At 37.8% G+C, this 25,711-nt stretch overlaps 8 protein-coding genes across 12 annotated transcripts; 2 read left to right on the top strand and 6 right to left on the bottom strand.

Annotated features, from left to right (window-relative positions):
- Positions 1–656: 656 nt before the first annotated feature.
- Positions 657–2,376, bottom strand: si:ch211-170d8.2 (uncharacterized protein LOC571755 homolog). Its single transcript, XM_020928235.2, has 3 exons — positions 1,639–2,376; positions 1,041–1,185; positions 657–968 (listed from the first exon to the last, which is right to left on the bottom strand). Exons 1-3 carry the CDS (start codon positions 2,255–2,257, stop codon positions 692–694), a joined length of 1,041 nt encoding a protein of 346 aa, XP_020783894.2. The 5' UTR covers positions 2,258–2,376; the 3' UTR covers positions 657–691.
- Positions 2,377–2,527: 151 nt separating this feature from the next.
- Positions 2,528–9,219, bottom strand: hps4 (HPS4 biogenesis of lysosomal organelles complex 3 subunit 2). The gene is made up of 12 exons (XM_055162113.1): positions 8,401–9,219; positions 8,112–8,202; positions 7,896–8,039; positions 7,707–7,814; positions 7,377–7,493; positions 6,892–6,986; positions 6,745–6,817; positions 6,398–6,522; positions 5,264–5,828; positions 4,256–4,382; positions 3,661–3,772; positions 2,528–3,236 (listed from the first exon to the last, which is right to left on the bottom strand). Exons 1-12 carry the CDS (start codon positions 8,430–8,432, stop codon positions 3,065–3,067), a joined length of 1,761 nt encoding a protein of 586 aa, XP_055018088.1. The 5' UTR covers positions 8,433–9,219; the 3' UTR covers positions 2,528–3,064.
- Positions 9,220–9,352: 133 nt separating this feature from the next.
- LOC110163307 (uncharacterized) lies at positions 9,353–12,261 on the bottom strand. 3 transcript variants are annotated; one of them, XM_055162115.1, is made up of 7 exons: positions 12,121–12,261; positions 10,914–11,088; positions 10,770–10,840; positions 10,470–10,631; positions 10,247–10,344; positions 10,099–10,176; positions 9,353–10,027 (listed from the first exon to the last, which is right to left on the bottom strand). In XM_055162115.1, exons 2-7 carry the CDS (start codon positions 11,078–11,080, stop codon positions 9,881–9,883), a joined length of 723 nt encoding a protein of 240 aa, XP_055018090.1. In that variant the 5' UTR covers positions 11,081–11,088; positions 12,121–12,261; the 3' UTR covers positions 9,353–9,880. The 3 variants fall into 3 exon arrangements, with proteins under 3 accessions (XP_055018090.1, XP_055018089.1, XP_020783896.1); XM_055162114.1 differs by lacking the exon at positions 12,121–12,261 and adding an exon at positions 11,194–12,072; XM_020928237.2 differs by lacking the exon at positions 12,121–12,261 and adding an exon at positions 11,194–12,072 and having other exon boundaries at positions 9,353–10,024.
- Positions 12,223–13,223, bottom strand: LOC110163396 (cytochrome c oxidase subunit 6A, mitochondrial). The gene is made up of 3 exons (XM_020928351.2): positions 13,066–13,223; positions 12,602–12,744; positions 12,223–12,513 (listed from the first exon to the last, which is right to left on the bottom strand). Exons 1-3 carry the CDS (start codon positions 13,166–13,168, stop codon positions 12,424–12,426), a joined length of 336 nt encoding a protein of 111 aa, XP_020784010.1. The 5' UTR covers positions 13,169–13,223; the 3' UTR covers positions 12,223–12,423.
- Positions 13,224–13,234: 11 nt separating this feature from the next.
- Positions 13,235–15,922, top strand: asgrl1 (asialoglycoprotein receptor-like 1). 2 transcript variants are annotated; one of them, XM_055162116.1, is made up of 8 exons: positions 13,235–13,894; positions 13,994–14,069; positions 14,135–14,218; positions 14,300–14,383; positions 14,845–14,919; positions 15,054–15,193; positions 15,278–15,393; positions 15,473–15,922. In XM_055162116.1, exons 1-8 carry the CDS (start codon positions 13,805–13,807, stop codon positions 15,624–15,626), a joined length of 819 nt encoding a protein of 272 aa, XP_055018091.1. In that variant the 5' UTR covers positions 13,235–13,804; the 3' UTR covers positions 15,627–15,922. The 2 variants fall into 2 exon arrangements, with proteins under 2 accessions (XP_055018091.1, XP_020784032.2); XM_020928373.2 differs by having other exon boundaries at positions 13,237–13,894; positions 13,997–14,069.
- On the bottom strand, positions 15,854–17,908 carry pla2g1b (phospholipase A2, group IB (pancreas)). Of its 2 annotated transcripts, XM_020928238.2 has the most exons (4): positions 17,524–17,908; positions 17,090–17,231; positions 16,595–16,728; positions 15,854–16,069 (listed from the first exon to the last, which is right to left on the bottom strand). In XM_020928238.2, the coding sequence occupies exons 1-4, from the start codon at positions 17,570–17,572 to the stop codon at positions 15,951–15,953; spliced, it is 444 nt and encodes a 147-aa protein (XP_020783897.1). In that variant the 5' UTR covers positions 17,573–17,908; the 3' UTR covers positions 15,854–15,950. The 2 variants fall into 2 exon arrangements, with proteins under 2 accessions (XP_020783897.1, XP_055018092.1); XM_055162117.1 differs by having other exon boundaries at positions 17,090–17,908.
- Positions 17,909–19,639, top strand: LOC110163309 (phospholipase A2-like). Its single transcript, XM_055162118.1, has 4 exons — positions 17,909–18,265; positions 18,759–18,915; positions 18,993–19,120; positions 19,506–19,639. Exons 1-4 carry the CDS (start codon positions 18,229–18,231, stop codon positions 19,622–19,624), a joined length of 441 nt encoding a protein of 146 aa, XP_055018093.1. The 5' UTR covers positions 17,909–18,228; the 3' UTR covers positions 19,625–19,639.
- A 21-nt stretch (positions 19,640–19,660) lies between these two features.
- prkab1b (protein kinase, AMP-activated, beta 1 non-catalytic subunit, b) lies at positions 19,661–24,351 on the bottom strand. The gene is made up of 8 exons (XM_020928322.2): positions 24,107–24,351; positions 23,830–23,995; positions 23,335–23,504; positions 23,025–23,118; positions 22,835–22,943; positions 22,424–22,557; positions 20,750–20,818; positions 19,661–20,050 (listed from the first exon to the last, which is right to left on the bottom strand). The coding sequence occupies exons 2-8, from the start codon at positions 23,974–23,976 to the stop codon at positions 19,973–19,975; spliced, it is 801 nt and encodes a 266-aa protein (XP_020783981.1). The 5' UTR covers positions 23,977–23,995; positions 24,107–24,351; the 3' UTR covers positions 19,661–19,972.
- Positions 24,352–25,711: the final 1,360 nt, after the last annotated feature.

The following is a 25,711-nucleotide window of genomic DNA, read 5'->3' as shown; positions in this document are numbered from 1 at the left end:
ATGGCCTAATTGACAAAAATTTTTTAAAATTCCTACCAGTTTTAAAACGACTCATGAGATCTCAAATCACTAAATGACTTGTAGAACAATTATAGGGCATTTGTGCAGTTACTCTGTATTAAAAAGTATAGGCTAATGTACAAAAATCATTGACAGGCCATTGTTACAAACACAATGCATTAGGAGAAGTGTCTTTGAAATTCTTATAATTATAGAGCTACTTGTTGCAACCATTGTTAGCAGAACTCGTGTGAAGCTTCAAATGCAGAAAAGTCGCAGTTATTCTGAATAAGTCAAATACAGTGCAGATACTGTTTGGACTATGTTTAGACTTTGTTTAGCAGATGTGCAGCAAATGCACGGGCCATTGTTTGTCCAGGTGCCGTTTTCTCTACCTTTCTGTACCAACTGTGAAAACCATGTCTCAAAATAGCAGCTCATATCATAGCGTCTGTAAAAAGGAGCACACAGCTGAACAAAGTGGACAGCATCTATTGATAGAAGTCACAACTCTGCATTTTTGCCACTGTTTGTGTATTCTTTTAAAAATAAATGAAGCATCAAACTCACAGTATATCACAATTTATACAATAATATATATTTTACAAAACATTACATTCATAAATTAATAAAAGTCAAAAAGTGCATATATTTTTCCCCATTTGTGCTTCCATTGGTTGTATTCCAGGCATTATTTGTAATAGAGGACCATGAATGGTGCATGTAAGATGTGGACATTTTTGGACTTACAGGATATACCACAGTCTAAAACTAAACCTAAATCTAGGTCCCTCACTGAAACATCACTGACTATATTATGGTCTTTATGGGGTCTTTCTTCACTACGCATGTTCACCAGACTCAGTCCAGGAGAAGCAGTGCCTCCAGCTACATCCTGTAAAGCTTTTATGATAAAATTTAGGTCCACTTTCATCTCCATCACATCTTCTCGAGTTGAAGAACTGTACCTACAAATGAAATACATGTTAAATAAATGTGTTTCATTCATGTGTTGAATGGTTTGTGATCTGACTGGTTACCTGGTTGGGACATTGTGTTTTGCCAGTGGTGGAAGCACAGGTCGAATAGAAGCATGATGTGGGTTGGAGAGCTGCAAGTGAAGCTCAGCCCTTGTAACAGTCAGTGAAGAAATCTCCTTCAACAAGAGAAACTCCACATCTGCCTCTGAAAAGAATAAGGAGGAAGATGAGTTGAGAGAAAGGACACTTCCTTTTGAATGTCAAAGATCCTTCAATACTAGAGATACTAAAGCCTAAGAACATCCTCTGACTCCTAGAGCTTCTAATCTGTCAGCAGGACATCCAACTGCACTCAGGACATAAGCCAGCTAAGACTCATTTGTATGCAGATATCTTGTCCCTACGCAGCTGCAAAATCAAGCCATTGTTATCTCCCAGTTGCCTTTACACTAAACTACATTTAAATCTAACAATATAGCCCATAGTGCGGCCTGCAGTGGCTCATTCTGTACAAGGAGCAGAAAGTACATATCCTGACTGATTGTGTTTTTCTTGTCACACAAGTAGGCTACATACAGGTCAAGGTCTAAGTAGTGACAAATAAACATGCAAATGGAAATTATACCATTGCTCAGTGGTTGTTTATACTTCGGCTTACCTCCTCTGAGTCGGCCTTGAATCCCTTTGACGTTTCGGCAATGGACTTTTTGTTGACAGCAGTGATAAACCCTGCGCACAAAACTGAAAAGGAATTTTCCCGGGAATACTGATCCGTGCGATACTCCGGGTGCAAAGGGCCGCACTCGCAGCGGCATTGGAATTGCCTCACCCCGAGGCACTTCGGTGTTCTCGAGCCAAGGTGCTGTGAGCTCCGTACAGCGCTCCCGGTGCGCATTTGTGATTCCACGTCTCCACCGTCTCAACACATTGGCGCGTAAAGACGCATGTTCGTATTCCACTGTAGTCCTGAGTGACAGCACTCGGCCGTACACCCCGATGTCACTAGTGATGACAGTAACGAGAAATAAAACAATCCATGTGTGCGCAGACATGATGATGGCTCCCAAATAGTTGATGCTCTGTACTCGTCTGTGTGCCAACTCTTCATGTGCGCTCTCGGGCAGCGTATATAAACCCAGCCACAATGGCACATCTTCCCACTTAGAATTTGAATCCTGACCCTGCCCCTCTTTTGTGTCCGTACCCCTAACCACCAATTTGCCCCCCGCTACTGACTTTAAAATGCGCTTGCATAATGAGGCGCCCCAAAGAGCCATGGGCTCCTCTATTCACATTCACCTACTACTAATGACTGTAATTACTTTATGTTTGGACCATCAAGGGCGACCCTATTTACAAAAGTGACCTAAAAACAAATTACTATAATGTGAAAAATAAGATATTATTACAAGAATGTGTTTTCAAACGGACACGCTCCAGTCTACAGTGATCTAAAGGGAAGCACGCGGCCTCGTGGGAAGCGGGTCCGTAAAAGCTGCTGCAAGCTGTATGTTTAAGATTAATTTACAAAAGGAACAAAAAACATGTCCAGAATGAACTCATTTAATTACCGTACGTTATAAGGTATCAATGCAACAGTATATCCAAAACACATCCTATATACTTAGAAATAAACAATTCACTAGCTTATAGACTCTAAAGTAAAACTTATTGGATTTTGTAAGCAATAAAGCAATAAATAAAACAATACTTGAGAATAATGAGTACATAAAGTCTTAAAAATGCTGTTTCTAAGGTTGCCATCTTATAGACGTTGTCTACTCCAAGTCTTGGTTGTATGTACATTACATTCATTGAATAGACTGACCACAAAGACATCTTGATTTGCATATTAATGTACACCCTATTTGCACTTGTAATAATGTTCTTATGAGAAGTATAAATGCATTAGACACTAAATAAAAAACGTGCATATTCAAACTTCGATTGGAAAATAAATGTTTACATTTTGTTTTAACCAGACTGTAAAGCTAAACTAAGTGTGAACTACTTTTACAGTAAATCATTTTGCACATGAAATGGTATGAGCTACTGTCCACATTAGAGTGCATAACCTTGTGCCATTAGAGCAAGTTGACCCCATGCTTGAGCAGTCTGTGGCGGGCCTTGGTGGGCAGAGAGAAGGCACTGTCCTGGTGGTTTGGGATGCCCGAGTTTCTCACTGATCCACCATGTTGAAGGAAATATGTCTCATGTGCCACACTACGGGTTCCATACACAGCAGCACCCGCGTTCCTAAACACAAAAGAACGGCTCTTTAATCTTTCAGAAAAAAGCAAACATTGTACACACTGTAGAAGGTTTTCAAAAATATGGTTTACTATTGATTATATTATTAATTGTATTATTAAACACTGATATGAGCAGTAGCCTAATTACATTACAAGTGCTTTTTTTTTTTTTTTTCAAAAGACTATAAAAATGACTGTGAAGAACTAAAAAGTTTATGGACATTGCTGAGAGTTTATAAAATAAGTTCCTGTAGTACTGTGTGTTTCTTTTGTTATGCAGAGATGTTGGTAAAGGTGTGCAGGCATGTGCAGGTTGTCACATACTGGATACACCCTACACCCCAGGTTCCTACCCCCGATATTTATATTGAAAACCCCCATCAGCTCTGCCTATTCCACCACCTTCACTGTCCTGCTGCTGGACTGACCTGATAATAGCCTCCTGCAGAGTTTCAGTGTTACAGAAATGCGAGTGAAGGAGTGAAGTGGCCCTCACAAAGGGACGCTCATGGGCTGCTCCAGGACGACCAGACAAATTGGCTACAGAGAAACAGGAAGTTCAGCATATGGACAGGCATGCACCAAATACTGTACTTATTTGAATAACAGACCTTTATATGGACTAGAAAGCTTATTATATGACAGTAGTCATTTGGCCTTTGTTTGCACAAGTCAAACATACTATCAAGTGTATAGTGTATATACTGTAAATGGATATGAAAGGGACCTGGTTCTTTGCATTGAACCATTCAGTCCTCTGCAATTATAAGCACTGTAGCATATTGTGAACTGTAATAATATCAGTTATTTCATTTAGTTAATGTACAGGTGTACACATTTCTATTCATTTTTACTACTGTGACGAGCTACAATATGTATTGGCCCATGCCTCCAGCCCTCCACAGTAAATACTTGTTCTAGCAGAAAAGTGAAAGCTTAGAAAATGAAAGATTAAGTCATCAAAAGAATTTGACAACTATACCAAGCAAAGAGAAAGAAAGGTAGGTATTATGAAGGCTTTACATGTCAGTGTGCTCTGAATGGAGTCAGAATGGGCAAAAATGTAGGGTCCCTGAGGGCCTGGGGGTCCCGGGGTGACGCTCCTCAAATGAGCCTCGAGTCCATTGAGCGCAGCCAAGCTGCTGTGATACTGGGTACAAACCACAAAGGCACATATTAACATCACAAAGATAAATTAGTGCACTCATGTAGTTATAAAGTGGAAGGGCTGGCTTAAATTAATACCAACAGTGTTTGAAGCCTGGTTCACACTTAAGCTTAAGGACTAAATCAGATTCAAATTGTAATGAGTTAGTGGATTACACAGGGAGATATTGTGATGTATGACATTAACAGAGCCACAAAGCCACTTTGTGTTAAAACTTTGCTAAAAAGAGAGAAAAGAGATCCATAAAAATGCTGACATTTGTAGCACTTGAAAACACACTTTTTTAATTGAACAAATAATTTATTATTATTTTCAAAGCTGACATTAACATTTTACTTATCAGTTTGAGGAGCTTTGAAAACATGAGTTATTTTTATAGTGTGTGAGAAATTATAAGCATTAATACTGTGACACAATTTATGAACAAGAAAATTCTGACTTTAGAGTTTTGGCTGCCATATAATATTGTGACTTGGCCTGTTCACCTGCTATGGTTTTATTTAGTCTTGTTCCATTAAAGGCTTGATTTTAATTTGAAGATTGTTGGGGTCATGTCTCACCCACATACCCTCTCCTGCCCCATTCCCCAACAATTCCCAGATGACTGGATTTTGTATGACTTTCTTTAGATCATCATGTTTATTGAGCATCAGAAAAATAATGTTACTGTTATTTTAGAGTTTAGTAAGAATTATTTAAACAACAAAATTTTGCCATCTGCATTTGACCCATCCTTCAATGCCACTGGGGCAATAGGAGGAGGGGACACTTCTCCAGATCTTATAATATCTATCTCTATCCAAAACACAATCTATTTTTAAGCCCTTACATATGGCTGTATTATTGTCAAACAATATACTCACCACTTCCTCCATAGATGCAGAGTCATTTAGGAAGTGCTTCTCCACCAGCAGGGCCAATACAAGCCCTTTGACCCGGTGAAGGTACAGCATCAAGGGGACCAGGGAGTCATCATGCTGGCTGTCAGGTGCTCCCATACCACTAGAGGGCAACATGTGACCACTGTTCCTCCTCAGCCCCACATCACGTGAGTCTTGTGCTGCACCACCTCCTCTGAAATCCAACAGTGTCCTGCAGTGTGCTCCTGTTCCTCCATTTATGCAGTTTGTTTCCGGCCCCAAACTGTTCATACTATTATCAGTAATATCACCATTGGAATGAAAACTGTGGTAATAAGAGTCTTCGTTTTCCTTGAGTTTGCCATTTGGGAGAGGGGAGTTTGAGGATAGAAGCTGGTCACCATTGCCAGGACTAAACGCATTATCACTGGGGCTGCAGGGTGTTTTTAAAGGGGACTGGGAGGATCCTGGGTCAGATGGTTCAGAGTCAGTTGAGAGGGTATCTGATAAAGTTCGTGACAAACGTGGCTTCCTTGGTTGGGAATCTTTGTATGGAGTGGAGTGGGCTCTGGAAAGTAAATACGTACCATCATATGAGGATAAACAGAAGACTATTCCAATTATTTTATTTTGTTGTCTTGACAATAAAACTTTACATAGCTATAAACTTGCTATACTGTAATAAGAGATTTTTCTTAACTTACAATATAATTATACCTCTTATTTGTTGGATGTTAAAAGTGCATTATGTAACTTTTCGGTTGGAGATCTGTCATCGACAGGTAATTTCTCTGCTCCGGATATGGCATTAAACAGATCTATTTTATATTTATTCAATTACAGGTGGCTTTATTTCTCAAAAAATATCAAGAAAGGCACTCTGGTTGTTAATAGGGTTGCCTCTCCAGAGATTTGACCTGTAACTGGCCTGGTTTGGTGTTCATGGTGATAGAAAGGTTTAAAGCCAAACTGTGAAACAACAAAGAAATAACATTTTCCAGAAAAGTTACACAACGCAGATTGCGTTGAGACTAACACATCTGTATTTGTAAATAAAGGAACTGCTTTGTTATCCAATTCTCAAAATGCATTATTATCTTATATTATATGTAGTTTTTGTGTGTAAAAGTTCTTTACTTGATTTCCTTGTCAACCGGAGCAGACTGAAGATAATGCAGCTCTGATGTGGTCAGAAACACCGGGACGGAGCTCATAGATTCACCTAATGAACTAGAGCCACTTGTACCACTGAGTCTTTGGGACTGAAATAAAATGAAATAGAGAACAATAAAGAGTCTGTTATGTGTTTTGGTTAAAATAATTGGTAAATATCACACAGTCTGAACATGAACATGAGCAGTAGCATTGCATGGATGTTTGAAATCAGTACCTTCATACAAAGTACATGTAAGTGTTTTAGTAGTTAATCAAAATTATAAAGTACATCAGAGCAAAATATTTTATTCACCGATGCCAAGCCGTACCTTGATAAAATTTTCACTTTCATGAACCATGACCTTCATTGTGAGTGTTGGTATCATCTGAGTGCTAACAACTCTGCAAAAATACATTTAGTATATCAGTTCCAAAGAATCAAAGTCTTTAGTTCAAGTGTCAAATAGTAACCCTACCTGCCCTTGAAGAGAATACAGCCTGCCAACACAAGAGGACACCGTTGGCAAGCTTGAAGAATGAGAGCTGCTTTTAAAAGTAAGAGAGGGTCAACCTGAAAAAGAAGATTTTTATTTATTTATTTTTTTTTACTTTGGTTGTAAATATCAAATGTATTTACATAAGGAAACACTGTAGCCTGTAACTGGGGCAGTAAAGTTAGCTGTAAAAAGGTTATTTGAAATAGTTATGCAATTTTTCCATCATATGATAGCTTTGAACCACAAAATTAACCTTTTCTCAAAACTATGAAACAAATGCATACACACAATGGCTTCTATTGCAGATTATCATTTAACTGCAATAGAAGCCACTGTATGTACCCATTTGTAATAATGAGTTGTATTTTGAGCATGCTTAACAACACACAGTTGCATAATACCACAATGACAGAGGTGTATCCTGTTTGTAAATACACAGAAGCAGGCAACTATGTGATACATACATTTGTTGAATCAATGGTTTTCATGCAGCTGAAGATGTGGTGAAGATCAGTGGATCCTTGTTGATGGTGTGAGAGATACTGTGCCCATTGAGCAGCCAAAATCTCTCGTCTGTGCAGCTACATAAAACAAACAAGACTTGTTTATTGGCCTGTTCAGTCACATTCACAATAATTGCATCTATATTTTGTTTAACTTATAAAACTATTGAAACATCTACCATCAATGTGATATCATTTGATGGCAGTTGTGTTCCTTTTACTGTTAAATGTCAGTAAGTAACACCTGCTTTACAAAGGTGTGCATTTTCTATGAAATATTACATATATTACCTGGTAGCTTTGCCGAACAGAACCATTGTAGAAACAAAACAGGCTAATTAGGTGATCGAGGAGTTCACAGACACTCACAGTGGGCACATCCACAGAGCAGCCCAAAGCCTAAAGCAGATAGGAAACAGGTGTTCAGTCTAATCAATATAAAATCCTCATTATAGTCAGACAGTAACATAATGTGCATACCCAAAAGAAATCATCCTTCATGCGAATTGCAAACTTGTTCTTGCGAAGCCTAAGCACACGGACAGGTGAAGAGGACAGTTCAGACACACAGCGTCCTGCTCCAGCCAACTGTCCACAAAGTAACTCCTGTTTGTCAATGGGAGTCTAAGAACAGACATAAATAAAGTCAGATATTCTCCCCTATTGAAAAAAAATAAAGTCTTGTTATGTGCAAACCTCTTCAGGGTAAAAATAGCAAATTCCTTTTCTTGTGAGATCCTCTTCTTCTCTCACTTTTGATCCATCATATAGGAAAAAGAAACTGCATCTACAAGAAGTTGCACATTGTGAATGTAAACAAATATTTGTTGATATGATTCACTAAACGAACACAGCCCTTACGTTTAGGTTAATATATTAAAACACTGATCTTTGCCACTGACAATAGGCTATGGTCCTCACACACACACACACAAAACACAAACCTATGTACAACAAATGACTAAAACACAGGCTTTAATCTTACCTTCTGAAGTCTGATGGTGTAAGCTCTGCCATGACTGACTGGGAAAGCGAAAACTATCTCGTATCCATTTGTTTTAAATCCCAAACAACTGACAGTCGAATGAAAAACCAAGATGCAAAATGTTTGACAATTTACAGCTTGACCGCACTACAAAGATGTTTAGACGCTCTTTGCAGCCCTCTTCCTAAACATGAGTCTGTCTGACAGTGAAAAAGCAAAAACCCATGGGAGAGAGCCACTTGAGGAATGCAGATCACAAGCACAAGTAAAGTCATGTGAAGGTACGGCGAATGAGGGGGGACAAACTTTATGAATCCCACGGCGCAAAAAGCAAACCCACAAGTAGAAATAATAATAATAATAATTCCTTTTGCTTTACAATCAATGCATTATCTCATAATTTTTACTTTACTTTTTACTTACTGACAGTTGTATACAGTTTATGGTTGTTGCCCGGGATATAGTTTGGGCCGTTCATCGTATAGGAATAAAACAAAAAAAGTATGTCAATGTAAATATATTAAAATAAAGCAGTGTAGTAAATTAATAAAATAAGAATCAGAGAGAGAGAGAGAGAGAGAGAGAGAGAGAGAGAGAGAGAGAGAGAGAGAGAGAGAGTCGATCGTAATGTCTGTTCCCCATTGGTGATGCCTGGATGTTTGTGAACGCGCTTCGCTGACATCCCAGTCGCTTCAGGGCTCAAATCGCACGATCTTCGAACTCAAACAAACCGCTTCTTTGCAACGCTACCGAGGAGAAACTAGGATGTTGCTGCTCGTATTTCTTATGACAACATTAACTATTAAGATTTTGATTTTGACGGTATCCGTATAACACCGTGACCACTTCAAAAAATGCAGCATATTGCAAAGTTCATGGACATATTTCTGGATCCACAAGTCTGAACATGCATGCTGAGTTTAGCCTATGAGCATTAAAAACAAAACTGCCCTTTTACTAAAGTATAATTTATTGTAAAATTCTCCAGACTGGAAAAATAAATAAGTTCTCAAGGATTTTCTACATAGGCTTCGTAGACGATGTAAGGGTGCACAAAGGTAATTAGAAAATTAAGATTGTAAATTAAAGCATTAATCAACATTGTGCATACTTGGAAAGGCCTGCACGTTCCTTTAAATGTACTGTTGTGAGTAGGCTTACTATATTTACATTTATCATATAGTCGCATATTACTATGTGATCATTATGTGATCAAATTGTCCGGACCAAACCCCTTTTTCCTTCTTTCATGTCTTCCACTGGGCCCCTCAGTGCTTTAGGGCAGTAAACAGTTTTAATGACCATTTAAAAACAAAAGTCTCCTGTTTTTTACTTTTACATTTGTCATGTTAAATGTCAAAATTAAAATGTATTTGCACACCATTTATATTATATTATTAGTCATAAAAATTAATGGTGTACAGCAGTTCCAATGTATTACTGTAGAATGAATCAAACTTGTAAAACAGAATATATATTGTCACGCTAACTGTTTATCTAATAATAAAATTTCTTTCTCCAGCTTCTTCATTTTTAGTGCTCGATAAGCCATCAGCTGTTCCCGATTCTCAATTTCCTTTTTGAGATATGTGCAATAAAGAGATCTTAAATCATCCTTCTGCACCTGCTAAATAAAAATGATATATACAAATATTATTATTACTTTTTTAGAAGTTGAGTTCATATTCTCCATCTCACCTCAACACTCCTACTGCTGGAGGCATTTTTATTACCAACAGAAATAACTTCTTGCATGCTGCTGTTGTGCACATCAATCTAAAAAGAACAAACAGAAAATGTTAATCACCTGTTTTGCATTATGTATTGAACCACAATATACACTTACACCTTCATAATGTGTGTCACTGATGTCTGTCTCATCACTGCTCATGCTTTCTGGTTCAGTTTTTGTTACAGGCATCAGGATAACTGGATGGCCTGATACTGTTTAAACAAAATATCAAATGTAACACAACACAGATTACAGCAATGTCTGCCTGTCAGATAGGAGTAACATTCACACTTAAATCACACTGGATTAAATATCCACTGTGGTGAAAGGAACTTACCGTTAATATAAGCACTAGATGCTTCAGTATCACTCAGTGGCTCAATACATTCAGCTGATGGTAAGACTTCTACTCGGAGTCTGTCTTTCTGTGGCATGATGTCTGTGGGGGACAAAGGGGGTATAAATCCATTTTTCAACATCTCTGCTCTTCGTCGTCTGGCTGTAATGACAGCAAATAATAATTACTTTCATATTTTGTAGAGTGGTGATTCAATGATAGATCACAGACCACATATTTCCCTTTAGTTTGATAAACACATGCACATACATATATATATATGTATACACAGCCAACTACCTGATTGTATAATGTTTTTATGTTTAATTTTTACTTGTTGCCAACTTCTTTTGTAGCCACTATCAGAAGCCCTGAAATGTAATTGCATACCCGTTACAATGAACAACATAAGAGATTTCATGGCCATTGATAATTTATTCTTACGCATTGATTTTATCAGCTATTCTCTGCCACGCCTCCTCTCTTAACCTAGAGGCACTTGAGGTGTTGGATTTAGCCGTTAATATATCCCTTTCTTCTTCATACAATTTCAAAATTAGTTCTTGCTCTTTGGTGCTGAAAAAATGTGCTCTTTCCTGTTTCCTCATCATTTGAAGCTCTGTAAAAAAAAAAAAAAATTATACAATAAAAACAAAGATTTTAATTATAATTGTATTGAACGTTGACAATTAGAAGATGTATTACTGGCACATTTATTATTTACCTCGCTCTGCTTCTATGAGTGCTGCGATCGATAATTGATTGCTCTCGCCTTCCACTGCAGCCTGGACGGACGCAGTTATCCGAGATGTTTCAAGGCTAGATTTACTTATCAAATCGCACAGCTCCGCCATTATGACAGCGGAAAGTCAAGTTTAAACTACTCTTCTTCCTGTCGTCCCACACTCTGCCGGTTCAGTTACCAACAAAGCACCGAAATCGGGTCCCGAAGGAAGCTACCACTGAGGCGAGGGACATCCGCAGGCTTTGTTAACCCTGGATTTTTAAATTCGGCTTAAAGCGCGTTCACGTGAAAAGGCGGAGAGAGGCTTAACTCGGTGACGCACCAGGGGGCGTGTGCGTATAGGATTAACCAAAAGTAGAAAAAAAAGATACATATTCCATACTGCATTATGTTAAGATATATATGATTCAGCCATTATTTTGTGTCATTTATTGTGGTTATTCAAATATACATCGTTTTCATGTAGACCACAAAATGTCAAGTTTGATAGAAACATTTCATGAGATGTGCATGTTTCTATCCATGTACTAGTGTATGTTCCTGCACGGATCATATGTAATGACTACTGTATGAAGTAATAGAAAACCCACCTTGCTCTATTGTATTCTAAATAACTGAAGACAAACATAACAAACTCACACACCCAGAAAATATATAGATCTACCATATACATATTCCAATGTCAGTAAAAGAAGTCATTGTTAATGATTGTGCTGGTCAAGCTCTGAATTCTAATTTGACCCTTGGTAAAAGTAGTAGCCTATCCCCGAGACTTGACACATAGCATATTGGTTACACTTAACAGACCTGTTTTGAACAAAGTCCTGTGACCAGTGCAAGGGCCATGGTGTCTGCACTGTCTCAGTGAACCCTAGGACACGGTCACAAGCATAGGAATAGATTTACCCTAGAATTGGTGCCCGGACAGAGCAGTTTGTGTTGCAACCCCACTGCAGCAATCAAGTGTGACCTCACCACATCTTCCTACAATGAAAATACAAGACAGAGTTAAGTTTATTGATGTTTAATTTACACAGAAGTTTTGTCATATGGTCTAGGTAAGAACAAACTGTAACTTTGGGTGCTTAATGCAACAAGCCCGTCAGTAAACAACAGAAAGAAAGTAAACTGTAGTTCAGAATGTGGTCCAGAACAGAGCGGAGTGAGGACTGGTCCCAAGCCAGTTAAGAGGTTTTATAGAGGAACGATCTACTCATCATGGCCCTCATAGCCATCAGGCAGAGGATTCACATGGGAATTGTGGAAAAGTGAATGATTCCCATCACCCCAAGGGAATTTCTGCAAGACAAACAAAGTTAAAAAAAAACTCCAGTAAGTTTACAGTATCACTCTCGGTAGGTACTTATTTCCAAGAAGATAAATTCACCTTGGAGCGAATTCGGAGATGGGGATATGCAACAAACTCTGGCTGGTCATGTCCGTGGTGTTGTTCCTTCAGAAATGTGTTGAGCATGCACACAGCAACGCCAGGAAGGGCAACCACGAAAGACAGGATCTTCCAAGTTTTTGCTAGTAAATATAAGAGCATATAACTTGGGTTAGATGAAAGGAAGTGGACGCGAGGTCGGTCACTACTCTTTATCATGAGTCATGAGCCAAAATGTCACCATACAATGAATGTATTTAGTCAACGGCAACAAAGTATGGGCAGCAGACTCTGCGTGTATTACTATATTTTAGATAATGTGGAAAGTGTTTGTTTAGTTTGATATTAATGACAGGATGTTGTTTTCGCTACCAGAAGCTAATGCTAGCAAGGTCACTCTCAAACAGCCGGGACAAAATGATTAGTATACATTCCGCATATGATTACAGAAAAGATAAGATTACCTGCTTGTTCACCGTGGCCTCCCGCAACAGCAGAAAGCTGTCGCCGGTTGTGGGCCAAACTGGACCTCAGCAGAGCCAGCGAAACGCGTCCGAGAGCCGCCATTTTCCGTTTTAGTCAGAAATTGAGACCGGAAGTTATTTGAAGGAAAGGTCACGTGAGGTGAAAGTGTTTAGCGCCCTTTAGCGGCTACTGAGAGTTTTTTTAAGCGAACACACGATTATACTTTACTAACTAATATTTTATTTTCCATCCCAAATATCTGTATTATGTCTGATGTTTCAAAGGATTGATTAATTGAGATTGTGAGGTTTTGTTCCCATGTTTTTGAACATTTTCCCCCAGATTTTATTTTCCTTTTAAAGAGTTTTCCTCTTTTCTCTTTCCTTTCTCTTTCCGTTTTTTAATAACAGAGTCATGGCAGTGCTGCTGACTGTTGAATAAAGAGTAGGAGAGCTGTCTAGGAGAAATTATTGCATACATGTTCGCTTGACTTTAGGGGAGATATGTTATCTTTTCGAGGGGGCTTTTTTAGACTATTTATATTTATTTATATTTAGATATTTTTGGACTGTGTTTAGTTTTTTCTTCTTTTATCCAAATTTCTAGCATTATGGGTAAATTTGTATTATTCTTCAACATAAGATAATTCTCTGAAATGTCTGCAATGTTTGATGTAGGTCATCAGTTTGTTTCTCTGGAAAGGGGTGGGTTTTCTGATCTCATGGTCAGAGTCCAACCATGGAAGTATTAAAAAAAATCGTTAGTTCTTATTATAGATCCATGAGTCCAACAACGCATTTTAATACAGAGGCTCCCTTTGTTAGTAAGGTAAGCTCAACACTTTAATTTCAGCTGGCATTTGACATTTACTTAAAACTATTATGGCTACATCTTAACACAAAATTTATAAAATTATGTTTTTATTAACAGCCAATAATGGAAGTTCAGTATCATCAGTTTTGCCCTGAGTCCACTGAGAACACACCAGAGACTTTACATAGAGGTATATATAAAGGATTGCAGTTTTAGTTTACTCTAAACAAAAAACTTTTTTTTTTAATTTTTTAGGTATAAGTAAAATCGTTGTTTACGCCCTATATGCTGTCCTGTTGCTTCTGCTGTTTATTTTGCTGTTTATGACTGGAGTTAAATGTATGTATTTTTTTTCTTCAAGAGAAACTACTGAAACGATCATGTAAAACAAATAAATGTCTTTCTTAATTTTCTAACCAGTTTCTCAAATAAGCAGCGATGTTAATGAAATAAAAATAAAGCTTTCAAAAGCAGCCAACAATGTGCCTTTTACACCCAATCATGGTAAGTCTTTCTTTCTTTTCTTTTTTTTTTTACTTAAACCTGCATTGTGTAATGAAGGGTCCAGATTTCAGATGAAGGGTCCATCAAATGCTTTTCTCAATGGAGATGTTATTGCTTTGTCTTGAATGTTTCACAGTATGGTATTAAATCGTTCTATCTTCATGGAAACCAAACCAGACCAAGTTACAGGTCAGATCTCTGGAGAGGCAACCCCCCTCACAGTATGCCTGTTTTTCGAAGTATTTTTAAGCTATAAAACTACCTGTAATTTAATAAATCCTAATTTAGAGCTGTTTAATGTCATATTGTGGAGGTTTCACAGTAGGAGTGAGCAATGGCATATCCATAGCCACAAGCAGGTGACGGACCCCCAACAGTTACACAGTGCACCTTTAAGTTATCAACATAGATACTCGATGATGAACAAACAGCAACTTAAACATCACTTTATTTGTTGACAGCTCATTTTGAAGCTCACAGTGAGACTGAGAGAATTATAGAGCAGGTTTATCTTGAAGAAATTACTCCAGTTAGAGGTAAGCACTGGTTGAATTACAATTGTAAATTCACTTTAAAAATACATATTCTCATTGTGAACCCTGTAAATTGCACATCTACTACAATCATTTATTTATCTATCCTAACCTACTTTACTTTTGGTGTCAATAAGGAAATTGTCGAGAAGGATGGGTGTCTTATGATAAAGGCTGTTACTTTCTGTCAGCTACCCCAGAGCCTTGGAGAAATGCAGAAACACACTGCCAAAGACTTAACGGACATCTATTGGTTATAAATAATGTGGAGGAACTGGTACATTTCCTGTACCATGCTATTGTTGATATACCATGAATTATTCCCATTCTAATATTTTTGAAAGATTTTTTTTCTTTCTAGGACTACATTTCAAAAGTAGTTGCCCTTGGAGAAAACTACTGGATTGGACTTGTTGAGAGACATAAAGAGGGACACTGGAGCTGGGTGGATGGAAGTGACTACAGTTCTATCCAAACGTAAAAATATGTAAAATGTTTTATCTCTTAGATATAAATATATGCTTCACCATATGCTTGTATGTTTTATTGTCTTAAGTTTCTGGGATAAGGGCCAGCCTGATGATTGGGATTACCGTGAAAATGGGGAAGACTGTGGGCAGCTTCATTCTTCAGTCAGACGCAAACGTAAACTGTGGAATGATGCAGACTGTAGCCTTGCGTACCGCTACATCTGTGAGAGCACTGTATAACTTGCAACCCAAAGATGTAATAATGAAGTCAGTTATGGTTTTGGTAACAGTGACTCTGCATGTTAAGCTCCATATATAGTCAGGCAAAATGTATTTATTTTACATTAAGAACTAAAGTAATTTGGTTTAAATGTATTATTATTTAAGGACAGTGATAAGGATAGACCTCTTCATTAAGAATCAATAATTAAATATATAAATGTAGATATTCAAGAGCTGTTGTAGTAGTATAGTATATCCACCCTGTTCTTGTGAAATGTTATTATACTCTAAGAGGAATAAAAACATTAAGAACAGCAGGTGCATTAACTATGTGTATGTCAGTTATTTGCAGCGGTCACTGGGGAGATGTGCGTTCTCTTCACTGTATCCAGCTCCAGCAAAACATATGGCTGCCTTCCTGTCACACTCACAGATGAATTGCTCACAGGGGTTGTTTTTCTCTATAAAAAAAGAAGAAAAGAAAAAAAAAACAGTGATAGAAACAACCTGTGATAGATAATAAACATCACGGCTGGAGACCTGAGAGGTCCGGTACAGCTTCTGCAGTTTGTAATTACGTTCTGTACTGTAGCATAAGGGTGCAAATAGCATAACAGAAAAATATGGTTTGTTGGGATGATTAATTGTTTCAACTTAGTCATTTCCAATAATAAATTGCCCCCCATAAAACAAGAAGAACTGAACAAAGCCCATTGTTGGTGGTAGTTGTAACACCAGAGGCAGAGCAATTGACTCTCTTGTCTCATTTCTGTGACCCAATTCATACAAAGCTCTTGGATCATTCCCAAGCACTACTCCAAGCCCCTGATTTAGGTATGTGGGTGAGATCCAGGAAATGGAGGCTTTCACAGAGAATGCTGCTGTGGACTTCAAGTTCAGCCATGACATGAGAATCACGTGGGTAAAGATTTTGGTCGGTGTGAAGGAGAATCTGCAGAAAGATCTTAAAATAAACAAATCCTTACCCAAACAGGTGACAGTCTTAGTGGCTTCATTGCAATTGTAGTGGTAGAGTTCAGTGTAGGGGTTGTCCAAAATGGGCCAGCAGTCCTTGTGCTGCATGGCGTCGCTGTAGCATTGATCGTGAACTTGGCAGCACCTAAAGAAAGAAGAGAAGCATCAAGTAAAAACGATTAATTCATAAGTATCCAATATTTTATTTCATGGGTAATGTTGGGAATTTTAAATATTTGGTAAAATTTTATAATATTGATACATGAATTGATGTTTGTGTTTAGATGTTATTAAAAAGCTACATCATCAGTTCTACGTCGGTCTACCCCCGGGCAAATGCAACTACAGAACTATCTGACTACTGCTGAGTAGTGTGTAGTGAATTAATAATGTAATGTAAGGCACTTTGAGTATCTAAGAAATAACTATATAACCCCAAACCTAAAGAATGTAGCGGTTATGCAAAGTTATAGCAAAATATTTTGTACATTCTTATCTGCACTTACCTGTCCAGCTCATCCACTGGTTCTCCCGAGCCCCCGAGGCCACAGTAGCAGCCATAGTCTGCGTAGTCCAGAATGGGCCAACTGTCAGGCATGGTGCACAGGATCATGGCCCTGAACTGCCACACAGCTCTGTACCCAAGCACTGCAGGAGACAAGAGAGACACATCTGATATAAGGTTCATGCAACTGACCAAGCCTAGCTCAAAATCTGGAGATGGGTTCCCGATCACTGCACTTGGGCACATGCACTGCTCCTGTGACTTCTCTATGTATGAGTAACCCCACTAAACAAATCCTTTTTCACTTCATGTGTACTGAAACATTTAATTTGAAATTTGTAACAGTCAAAAGTTTTGTAGAGTCAAGATGCAGTTTTAAAATTGTCATTATTTATCTTTCCTGTGATACAGCCTTGTAATGTGCAGGGTACTTACAGGCTGGGAGGCAGAGAAGCAGGATGGACAAGGTCTGAGACAGGTACATCTTGTAAACCGGGATGAAGACTGGAGCAGGTGCATTATATAACCTCCAAACCTCGTAAAGAGGTCATTTCTGACCAATTGCCTGGTGTCAGCCTATCTTCAATGCGCACGATGTACAATCTTGAGGTACATTGCAAGATAATTTAAGAAATGTACAAATCCATAAATCAGAAATAAGGAGAAATAGCTAAACTCTCACTAAATAATATGTAAATGGTCATAAGTGGTCAAAACACATGGTACAGCATTTGTATATGTTTACTTAGCTTTACATTTATTCTATGCTGGCCAAAGTACATTCAGTGCAAAACCATGAGAACTTAGGCAAGTGGCTGGTTGTTTGCTCAGCTGCGTGCTGGGAAGTTGCTTTAATTTCAACAAATGTTAAATTGGGAGGCCCCAAAGAGGACAAAGTGTACACAGGAGAACAACAAGGGACATTCAAATGTGAACTCGCAAAACAAGGGAAAATGTGCAGCAATTGGTGGATTTTCAAATCACACAATTACAAAATCTAGATTGATTACATAAAATATGAAACATATGTTCAAAAGCATACTTTTCACAGCACCCACCCCATAGTTCCCTTATCTCCTTTTACCTACTCAGGTATAAAAAGATGCTTACACCAGCAGTCACTTTCTTGAGACAGCAACCATGTACCGGACTACTCTCCTGACCCTCCTTGTTACTGGTAGGAAATGAAAAAATGCTGGACTCACTGTGTAATAGTTTTGGTAATCTGGTTATCATTATAATCTGGTAATTTGGTAATCATTATTTGTTTTAGGGTGTGTTCACACTTGTGAGCCAAAAAGGGTCATAGTTTTTGCCCAGTTTGAGTCCAAATGTAGTCTTGGTTTAGTCATGATCCAGCCCAAATTTAGATCTGGGTTTAGTTCTAGTTTTGATCTTGATTAGAGTTGAACTAATGAACATACCCTCTAATTGATTAAAACACAAATTAGAATGGTTCAACTGAAATAACAACATGACAAATTATCTGTCCCATACTTTGGACCTTTTTTGCAATTAACAAAGCACATTCTGATTAAGTGCAGTTTATCACTCGTGATATTGGGATTTTTAATAATTGTATTTTAGCATGAATATATATGTATATTTTTATTAACTTTATAATGTACTTGTAGTACCTAGTTACACTGTACTGTGTTGTTTGTTGACAGTTTGTGTGGTCAATGGTGCCACTCTGCCAAAAGCGTTATGGCAATTTGGAAACATGATCCAATGTGCTCAACCTGGAGTCAATCCTTTCATCTTCAATGAATACGGCTGCTGGTGTGGCTTTGGAGGAAAAGGGACCCCTGTGGATGAACTGGACCAGTAAAAACACATGAATTACATAAAATTGCAGTTTGAGTCTCTTTACTACAGCATATTCAAGTCTAAATATTTGACAGGTGCTGTAAAGTGCATGACAATTGCTATGCAACTGCCAGAAGACTTCCTGGATGCACAGCTATTGCAGATCTCCCTTATGTTCTGGTTTATGATCACACCTGCTCCAATGAGAGAGTCACCTGCTCAGGTAAAATTAAATATCATTAACAAGACTATTTCAATAGCATATATTAGTGTTGTTGTGTGATTTTCATGTTGTGCAAAGCCTAAGAACATGGAATATCTTTTTGACTATATTATTACCAAGCACAAAAACTAGGATCAAAATGATTTTTAAAAATCTATTGAAAAATTGCTATTGCTTTTTTTCCAACAAATTCACTTGTCAGTAAATGGTCAAATGAGAACATTTTCTTCAGCATTCCTTTGAGGTGTGTGTGTAAACTGATTATAGCAGCATATGTTCATATCAGCAGTTTAGCAAATATCCTATAATATTGCAGGATCTAAAAACAAATCAGTGCATAATATTTGCTTAACTCTTGACTGACTGGTCTTTCCACTGTCTGCAGACACTAATGATAAGTGCCAGGCTGCTGTGTGCGAATGTGACCGTGTTGCAGCTCACTGTTTCGCTGAGAAACCTTACAACCCTGAAAACAAGAACCTGGATTCCAAATTCTGTGTTTGAGTTGAAAAATAAAACCCACAAAACAAGAAACATGCATTCCATTTGATATTTTTAATCCCTTATTATTGTAACATAAGCAGGTGGTGATTTGATACAATAAAAAGACAACAAAATAAAATAAAATAATTGGAATAGTAGAAATTGTATGCAAATACAGCTAAAGCAATTTCATAATAAGAAAACAGGTAAATTATAAATTCAGTTTTTCACAATACAAATCTCAATGTAATAACTATAATAATTGATGAGTGCAACAGCAACTGAATTGGAATGTACAGAATGTACAGAATGTGGAAAAATTATCAATAATGTAGTTGTATAAATTACATTACATCAACAGTTATCGTTTTATATGGGTTTGTAAAGAAGTGTTGTCACATACTTCTTTTTGTAGCGGTGAGTTGCACTGAGAACCATGACTCCATCCTGAAATCACATAGAGAAATACTATTTAGCTGTTTTGCTCCCCCAAACTGTATAAATAAATGTAAGGGGGGGTCTGGGTTGGCCTCCCCCAGAAATCCTTAAAACTCAAATGTGTTAGTATTTTTAATAAACATGATGTGGCACACAAACACCTGATCTTTGTATATTTTAAGTATTAACTACCGTTTACAAATTTATTGGCATGTAATGTATATTGGTGAACTACTTTAGTGTAGTTAAGAGAGTCAACGTGTTTGAATAATAAATACTTGCACACGTCTCCACATTACCATTATAAATCATAAGCAGTAAAAATGCATATGCATATGACCAAAAGTTATAAACTTATAAAAAAGTCTAGTTTTTCGCCTTCTTTTAAATAATTGGCATCTGTACATTTTAGCCCTGGGAAATCGGCCTAGCAACACCGACCCAAGTGATGTTTACTGATTGTCACTTCAGCAATTTCATAATTGGCATTTCTTGTGGTTGACTCTGTTTAAAATGTTACTTTACAAGGGTGTTCCTTTAGATAATTATACCTGAAAATACAATAAAAATACAGAGTGTACACTTCTAGTTCTATTATCTCAAATATTTTAAAATGTAGTCTACAACCAAAAGATTTTCTAATCTTGTGGTTGTAGATCATCCATGATTAGATTATCCATGCCTGTTTATTTCATTTGAGATCGTTACCTTTATGGACAGAGCATACAGATGATTGAGCATCACATGGTTTGGCTCTGGAAGCAGTGTTGGGTCGCACTAATGAAATAAAATTATACAATTCAGATTAAAACAGCAGCAAATTAAAGTTCATGTCATATTTAAAGATGCATTATGCAGCTTTTCTGGTGGAGGGTCTGTCAAACCCTTTTCTCCATGGAGATGTTATTGCTTTGTATGGAATGTTTCACAGTATGGCATTAAACCTTTTTGTCTTCATGAAGACCAAACTAGATCAAGTTACAGGTCAGATCTGTGGAGAGGCAACCCTGCTCACAGTCATAATGCCTTTTTGGCTAGGTATTTTTCAGTTACAGAACCATCTATGACTTAAAGGTTGTATGGAGGATTTTTTTTTGTTTCAAATTGTCAATGATAGCATTATAGAGATGCAGTAGCCTTGTAATTATAATGACCAAAAAAAAGAGAATAAAAATTCATCAACTCTGGACGTGGTGGGGCCAGCTAAACATTTGCCAATAGATAACGACACTGCCTCGTTATCTGTTAGCTGACAGGCTGTCAATCAATCTCCCTACGTTTCTAGAGTAACTGACTTGCCTGCGCGCTGCCGGTACGTGGTTTACGTACCCCTGTCACGCAGTCCACAGACGCAAGCCGCACAGACGCTGTTACTCCACTAACGCAACAGTTCTTAGCGGCTTTTTTTGACCTATATCTTCCTCGCAGTTAGCACAAAGTTTGTTGCAATGGCAGACAAGAATCCAGGAGCAGTTAGCCGCAAAAGAAAGTCCATTTTTGAGATTGCTGAAAGAAGAAGACAAGGGGAAAAGCAGCGAAGCCAAACTAAGGTGATTCTTATAGATTCATTCCAGCGATGGCGCAACTGAAGCAGACGCAGGGTCTAAAGACTGAACCACTGGTCGCCAAATTACTCCTGGACAGGTCACTTCTGCTTATTATGAAAACGTACTTTATTTCCAAGAGCTAGTCAAACGTTTTTCAGGACACGAAAGCGATATCCTATGTCTGAAAACGTAATTTTCAATGCAAAGAAAGAGTCCGCTTGCTGCTGCGTGTTGTAGCTAGTTCATTCGCACTGAATCTCCGCGCAACCTTCTCTGCACCCCTTTCCTGCTCCTCTCCCCGCTGCCCGATCCGCTCTTCCCCCTGTTCCTCACTTCTCTGGGCACGGAATCTCCGCGCACCGCTCCTCTCTCCTCTCCCTGCTCCGCTCTTCTCCCTGCTCCTCACTTCTCGTCCGCGCACGAAATGTCCGCGCACCCGCGCACCCCGCTCCTCACTTCTCCGCCTTGCCTCACCAACACTGTAGTTAGTTGTTTACAAGTCATGTGCAGCGCACCGGCTGTAAACAAACCTGTTTCTGGCGTAAGGAGGAGGCGAGAGGAGGCGTTTCTATGTAGGGAGCTGTAGGGGAGGGGGGGTGGTTTCACGCATGCGCAACATTTGAAAAAGGACAAACAGTTGCTGGATTTCTCGTTCCTTGGAAAATCCTCTATACAACCTTTAATAAATGAAAGGCAGAGTTGTTTAATGTCATACTGTAGAACATTCCAGGCAGATCAATGACATATCCTTAGAAATAAGTAGGTGATTGACCCAAACCAAAAAGTTAAAAAAAAAGTGCACCTTCATGTCTAGATTGTGTTGTATTGTACTTACAGAGACACCAGTGTCTTTGTTGAGCAGCACTTGCAGCAGGTGTGGAGGTAAATAAGGGGGATGTTTCAATTTGTCTTCAGATTTGATTGAGTAAGAATCCTGGTGGTATGGACCCGGAGGAGAACTGGATAATTCTGACAAGTTTTTTTTGTTAATACATTTAACAATGCATAAAAAGTATTTGTATGCTCGCGCATTTGCCTCTCCTACATATTATTTTATTTACAAATTATGACAATATTACTGTGACCTGCTGCCACTCTCTCACATACTCAGAACACATTTACATAATTAGTAGACTTCATTTGAAATTTAAGTGAATAGTTGGACTACAATTTACTCATACACAATGCCTCCCAATTTTAAATAATTTTACTTAAGACAACTGATACAAAAGCATAATAGGTTTACCTTCTGTTGAATCCTCAGAATCTATCCGTAGGGCATCAAACACTTCAAAGTCCGTCCTCTTCACCTGGATCACATTATTCACGGTCCCTGTTTTAGATGTCACTACAGACTGCAGGATGCAAAGGCGTACATGTTTAAAAATCTATCCATCTATCCAAAACAAAGGTGATATCAGCTATCAAAAACTCACCCCGGTTGGATCTAAAGTCCACTGTCCGTCTACACAGAACTTGTATTGGTGCTCTCCTTCAGGAATATCCACAATAGCCACAAAATTATTCTGACTAAGATCAAAACATAAAGAACAGAATGCATAGTGATTATTATCATAAAACAATCAATTCGTTTTCTAAAAGTATCGGTTGACAGCAACTTTTGTCATTAGGTGAGCTACATTAGACATTCACTTGCTCATCTACTAAAGGCAATTTCAATTCACAGATCACCAAACAGAGGCTATGGAAAAAGTATCCAATGCCTACTCTATATAACCATTATACCTTTTGTTTAGTGGGATTTTGGAAGCCCAGTTGTTGAATGATCCGGATACATAGACTTCTTTGGCTGCTCCGGTCCACCTGAACACTGTGGGTCTGGCCTGTGTTGAACCTTTGGTTAAACTCTCGAGGTCTCGCTGCCATTCAAAAAACTCCTGCATCTCTGAATTAGCCTAGACAGAACAACAGAAGCGCACAAATATATTGAATTGCTGCTCCATGTAAACCTCAATCAATCTATGGGCATCCTCGAATCAGACTGCAGAATGCACAGTTTCAAGTTATCAGTGCATACAAAAGACTACAAAAGGCACCAATTGAAAAGGTAATTTATATTAATCTAGCAACAAGAGATCCAGGTTGTACACTTTGGGCCAGCTAGGATTACAATGATCATCAACTAAAATAAATGCAAACTGTGGTGTGTATTTTACACATTAAGATTGAAATACAAGGTACTCTGACAGATACTTTAGGGTTTAATGGGTTTTCCCCAACCTTTGGATCTTCTCTTTGGAACAGGTCTGCGTCCTCGGTGCTATCCATCAGTATTTTGGGCCGTGCATCTTTTCCCCCCTGCTGTCCATCTCGATAAGAGGGGGACCTGTCCCCCTGACCGCCCCGGTCACTGCTGCTGTTCCCCATACCGGAGAGACACCACTGTCTGCGGGCAAAGTACGACAGTTGTGAACCCAAATACATCCATAATGGATACGGAAATCGCTGTCAATTTATGGGAAATGTTGGAAAATGATTGTACTATTGAGTAACTTACCTGAATCTCCCTTGTCAAATGTGGGCCTTTCTGGAGCACGTTTGGCGTCTTGAAGTTGTTCTCACTTAGTTCCCGCCTTTCGTTTCAGAAGAAAGTTTATTTTTACAGAAAGAACTGTGCCAAAACCAGTCAACTACTTCACAGAGCCATGTTTAGTCTTTTTGTTGTTGTTGTTGTTGCTAAAACCGCTTTATGAAAGTTTGCTGAAATTGTTTTCCGTACAGAAAACACACCTCTTCCGCCTGCAGCACGCGCGGGGTTAAAGTTTAACCCTATAAGCGCCAACCAACCTTCTGAACTGGCATTTACTTAGCATTATTTACTTGACTCGAGTTACGCTTTTGTTGAAATAGTCACTTACTTTCAGTTCATTTTCATTGCAACATCAGATATACTAATAATAATAATAATAATAATAATATAATAATATAATAATAATAATAATAATAATAATAATAATAATAATAATAATAATAATAATAATAATAATAATAATAATATATTCATTGAGACCCCAAGACACTGTTTCCATTTTTTCTGTTAAAAGCTTCGTGGTGTTAAATGACATTGGTTCTCACAGCTCTCACATGTTATTATTGTGACCATCATTTGAAAACGCACAGTCATCAAGGTTTTATTGTTGATTAAATGATAACCCTCTGTCCTCAAGATGTCCAATAGGCTCACTAAAAGGAAAATCTAAATTATCTATAAATTGTCCTTTAGCACCATGTACGTTTAATTTTCAAATAATTTGTGTAAATATGGACAAATAATCAGATTTTATCTATGGATTTACATAAAAATAAGACTTTAAGTCTTACAAATAATGTATTAGATGTGATGCTAGAAATAAAGGTGCACCATTTAACCTTTCACTTCCATCACTGCTTGTCTCCATAAAGGAAAGTTACTTAGTGTACCTTTAATTAGAACCAACCAATCCCCAAATTTTGTTGTGTTTTTGTTTTTGTCATTGTCTGTATTGGTTCTATGTGAAGGATCTGAGCAAAAAGCCTCTTAGTGTCAATAAGGGTACAATATCACCATTTGAAGCCAATGAAATTCCCCACAGATTATGAGATTCGAAGTCTGTACTCCTGAAATTAAAAGATTAATCTTTGATTGTCTCTACTTTGGCCTAAATTGACAGCGCTGATATAATTAATTTATGTGTAAGTGTCATATGATATTAGAAGAGACTGCAACAGCTGCTACAGAGACATGCTGTTTCAGTGACATAAGCCCTCTCCAACTATTAAAATTATACAGACAGGGTTTTATTTACATGATTATTTCAGCAGTACACAGATCCATTCCAAAGACACATTCGCATTACATGAAATTACAACATTTTGCATGCTGTTTAAAATGCTGTTTGATATAATTTTAACTTTAAAGTTGGCAAATTATCAAAACTGAGCAGATAACAGTTTAGCTAAAATGGATGGGTTGTCTCAGTAGCAAAAAATAAATAAAAATAAATAAATAAATAAATAAAAATTACATAATACAAAGTTGTTTTAACAGTTAGAAATAGCTCTTATCTTCAGATAGTCAGACCATATTCTGTAATTAAGAATAGATTATTTCAAATATTAATAG

Source organism: Boleophthalmus pectinirostris, unplaced genomic scaffold (assembly GCF_026225935.1).
Source record: "Boleophthalmus pectinirostris isolate CB_2022bp ecotype Guang Dong unplaced genomic scaffold, ASM2622593v1 HiC_scaffold_4, whole genome shotgun sequence".
NCBI classification, from domain to species: domain Eukaryota; kingdom Metazoa; phylum Chordata; class Actinopteri; order Gobiiformes; family Gobiidae; genus Boleophthalmus; species Boleophthalmus pectinirostris.
This window is presented reverse-complemented; position numbering and strand designations above follow the sequence as displayed.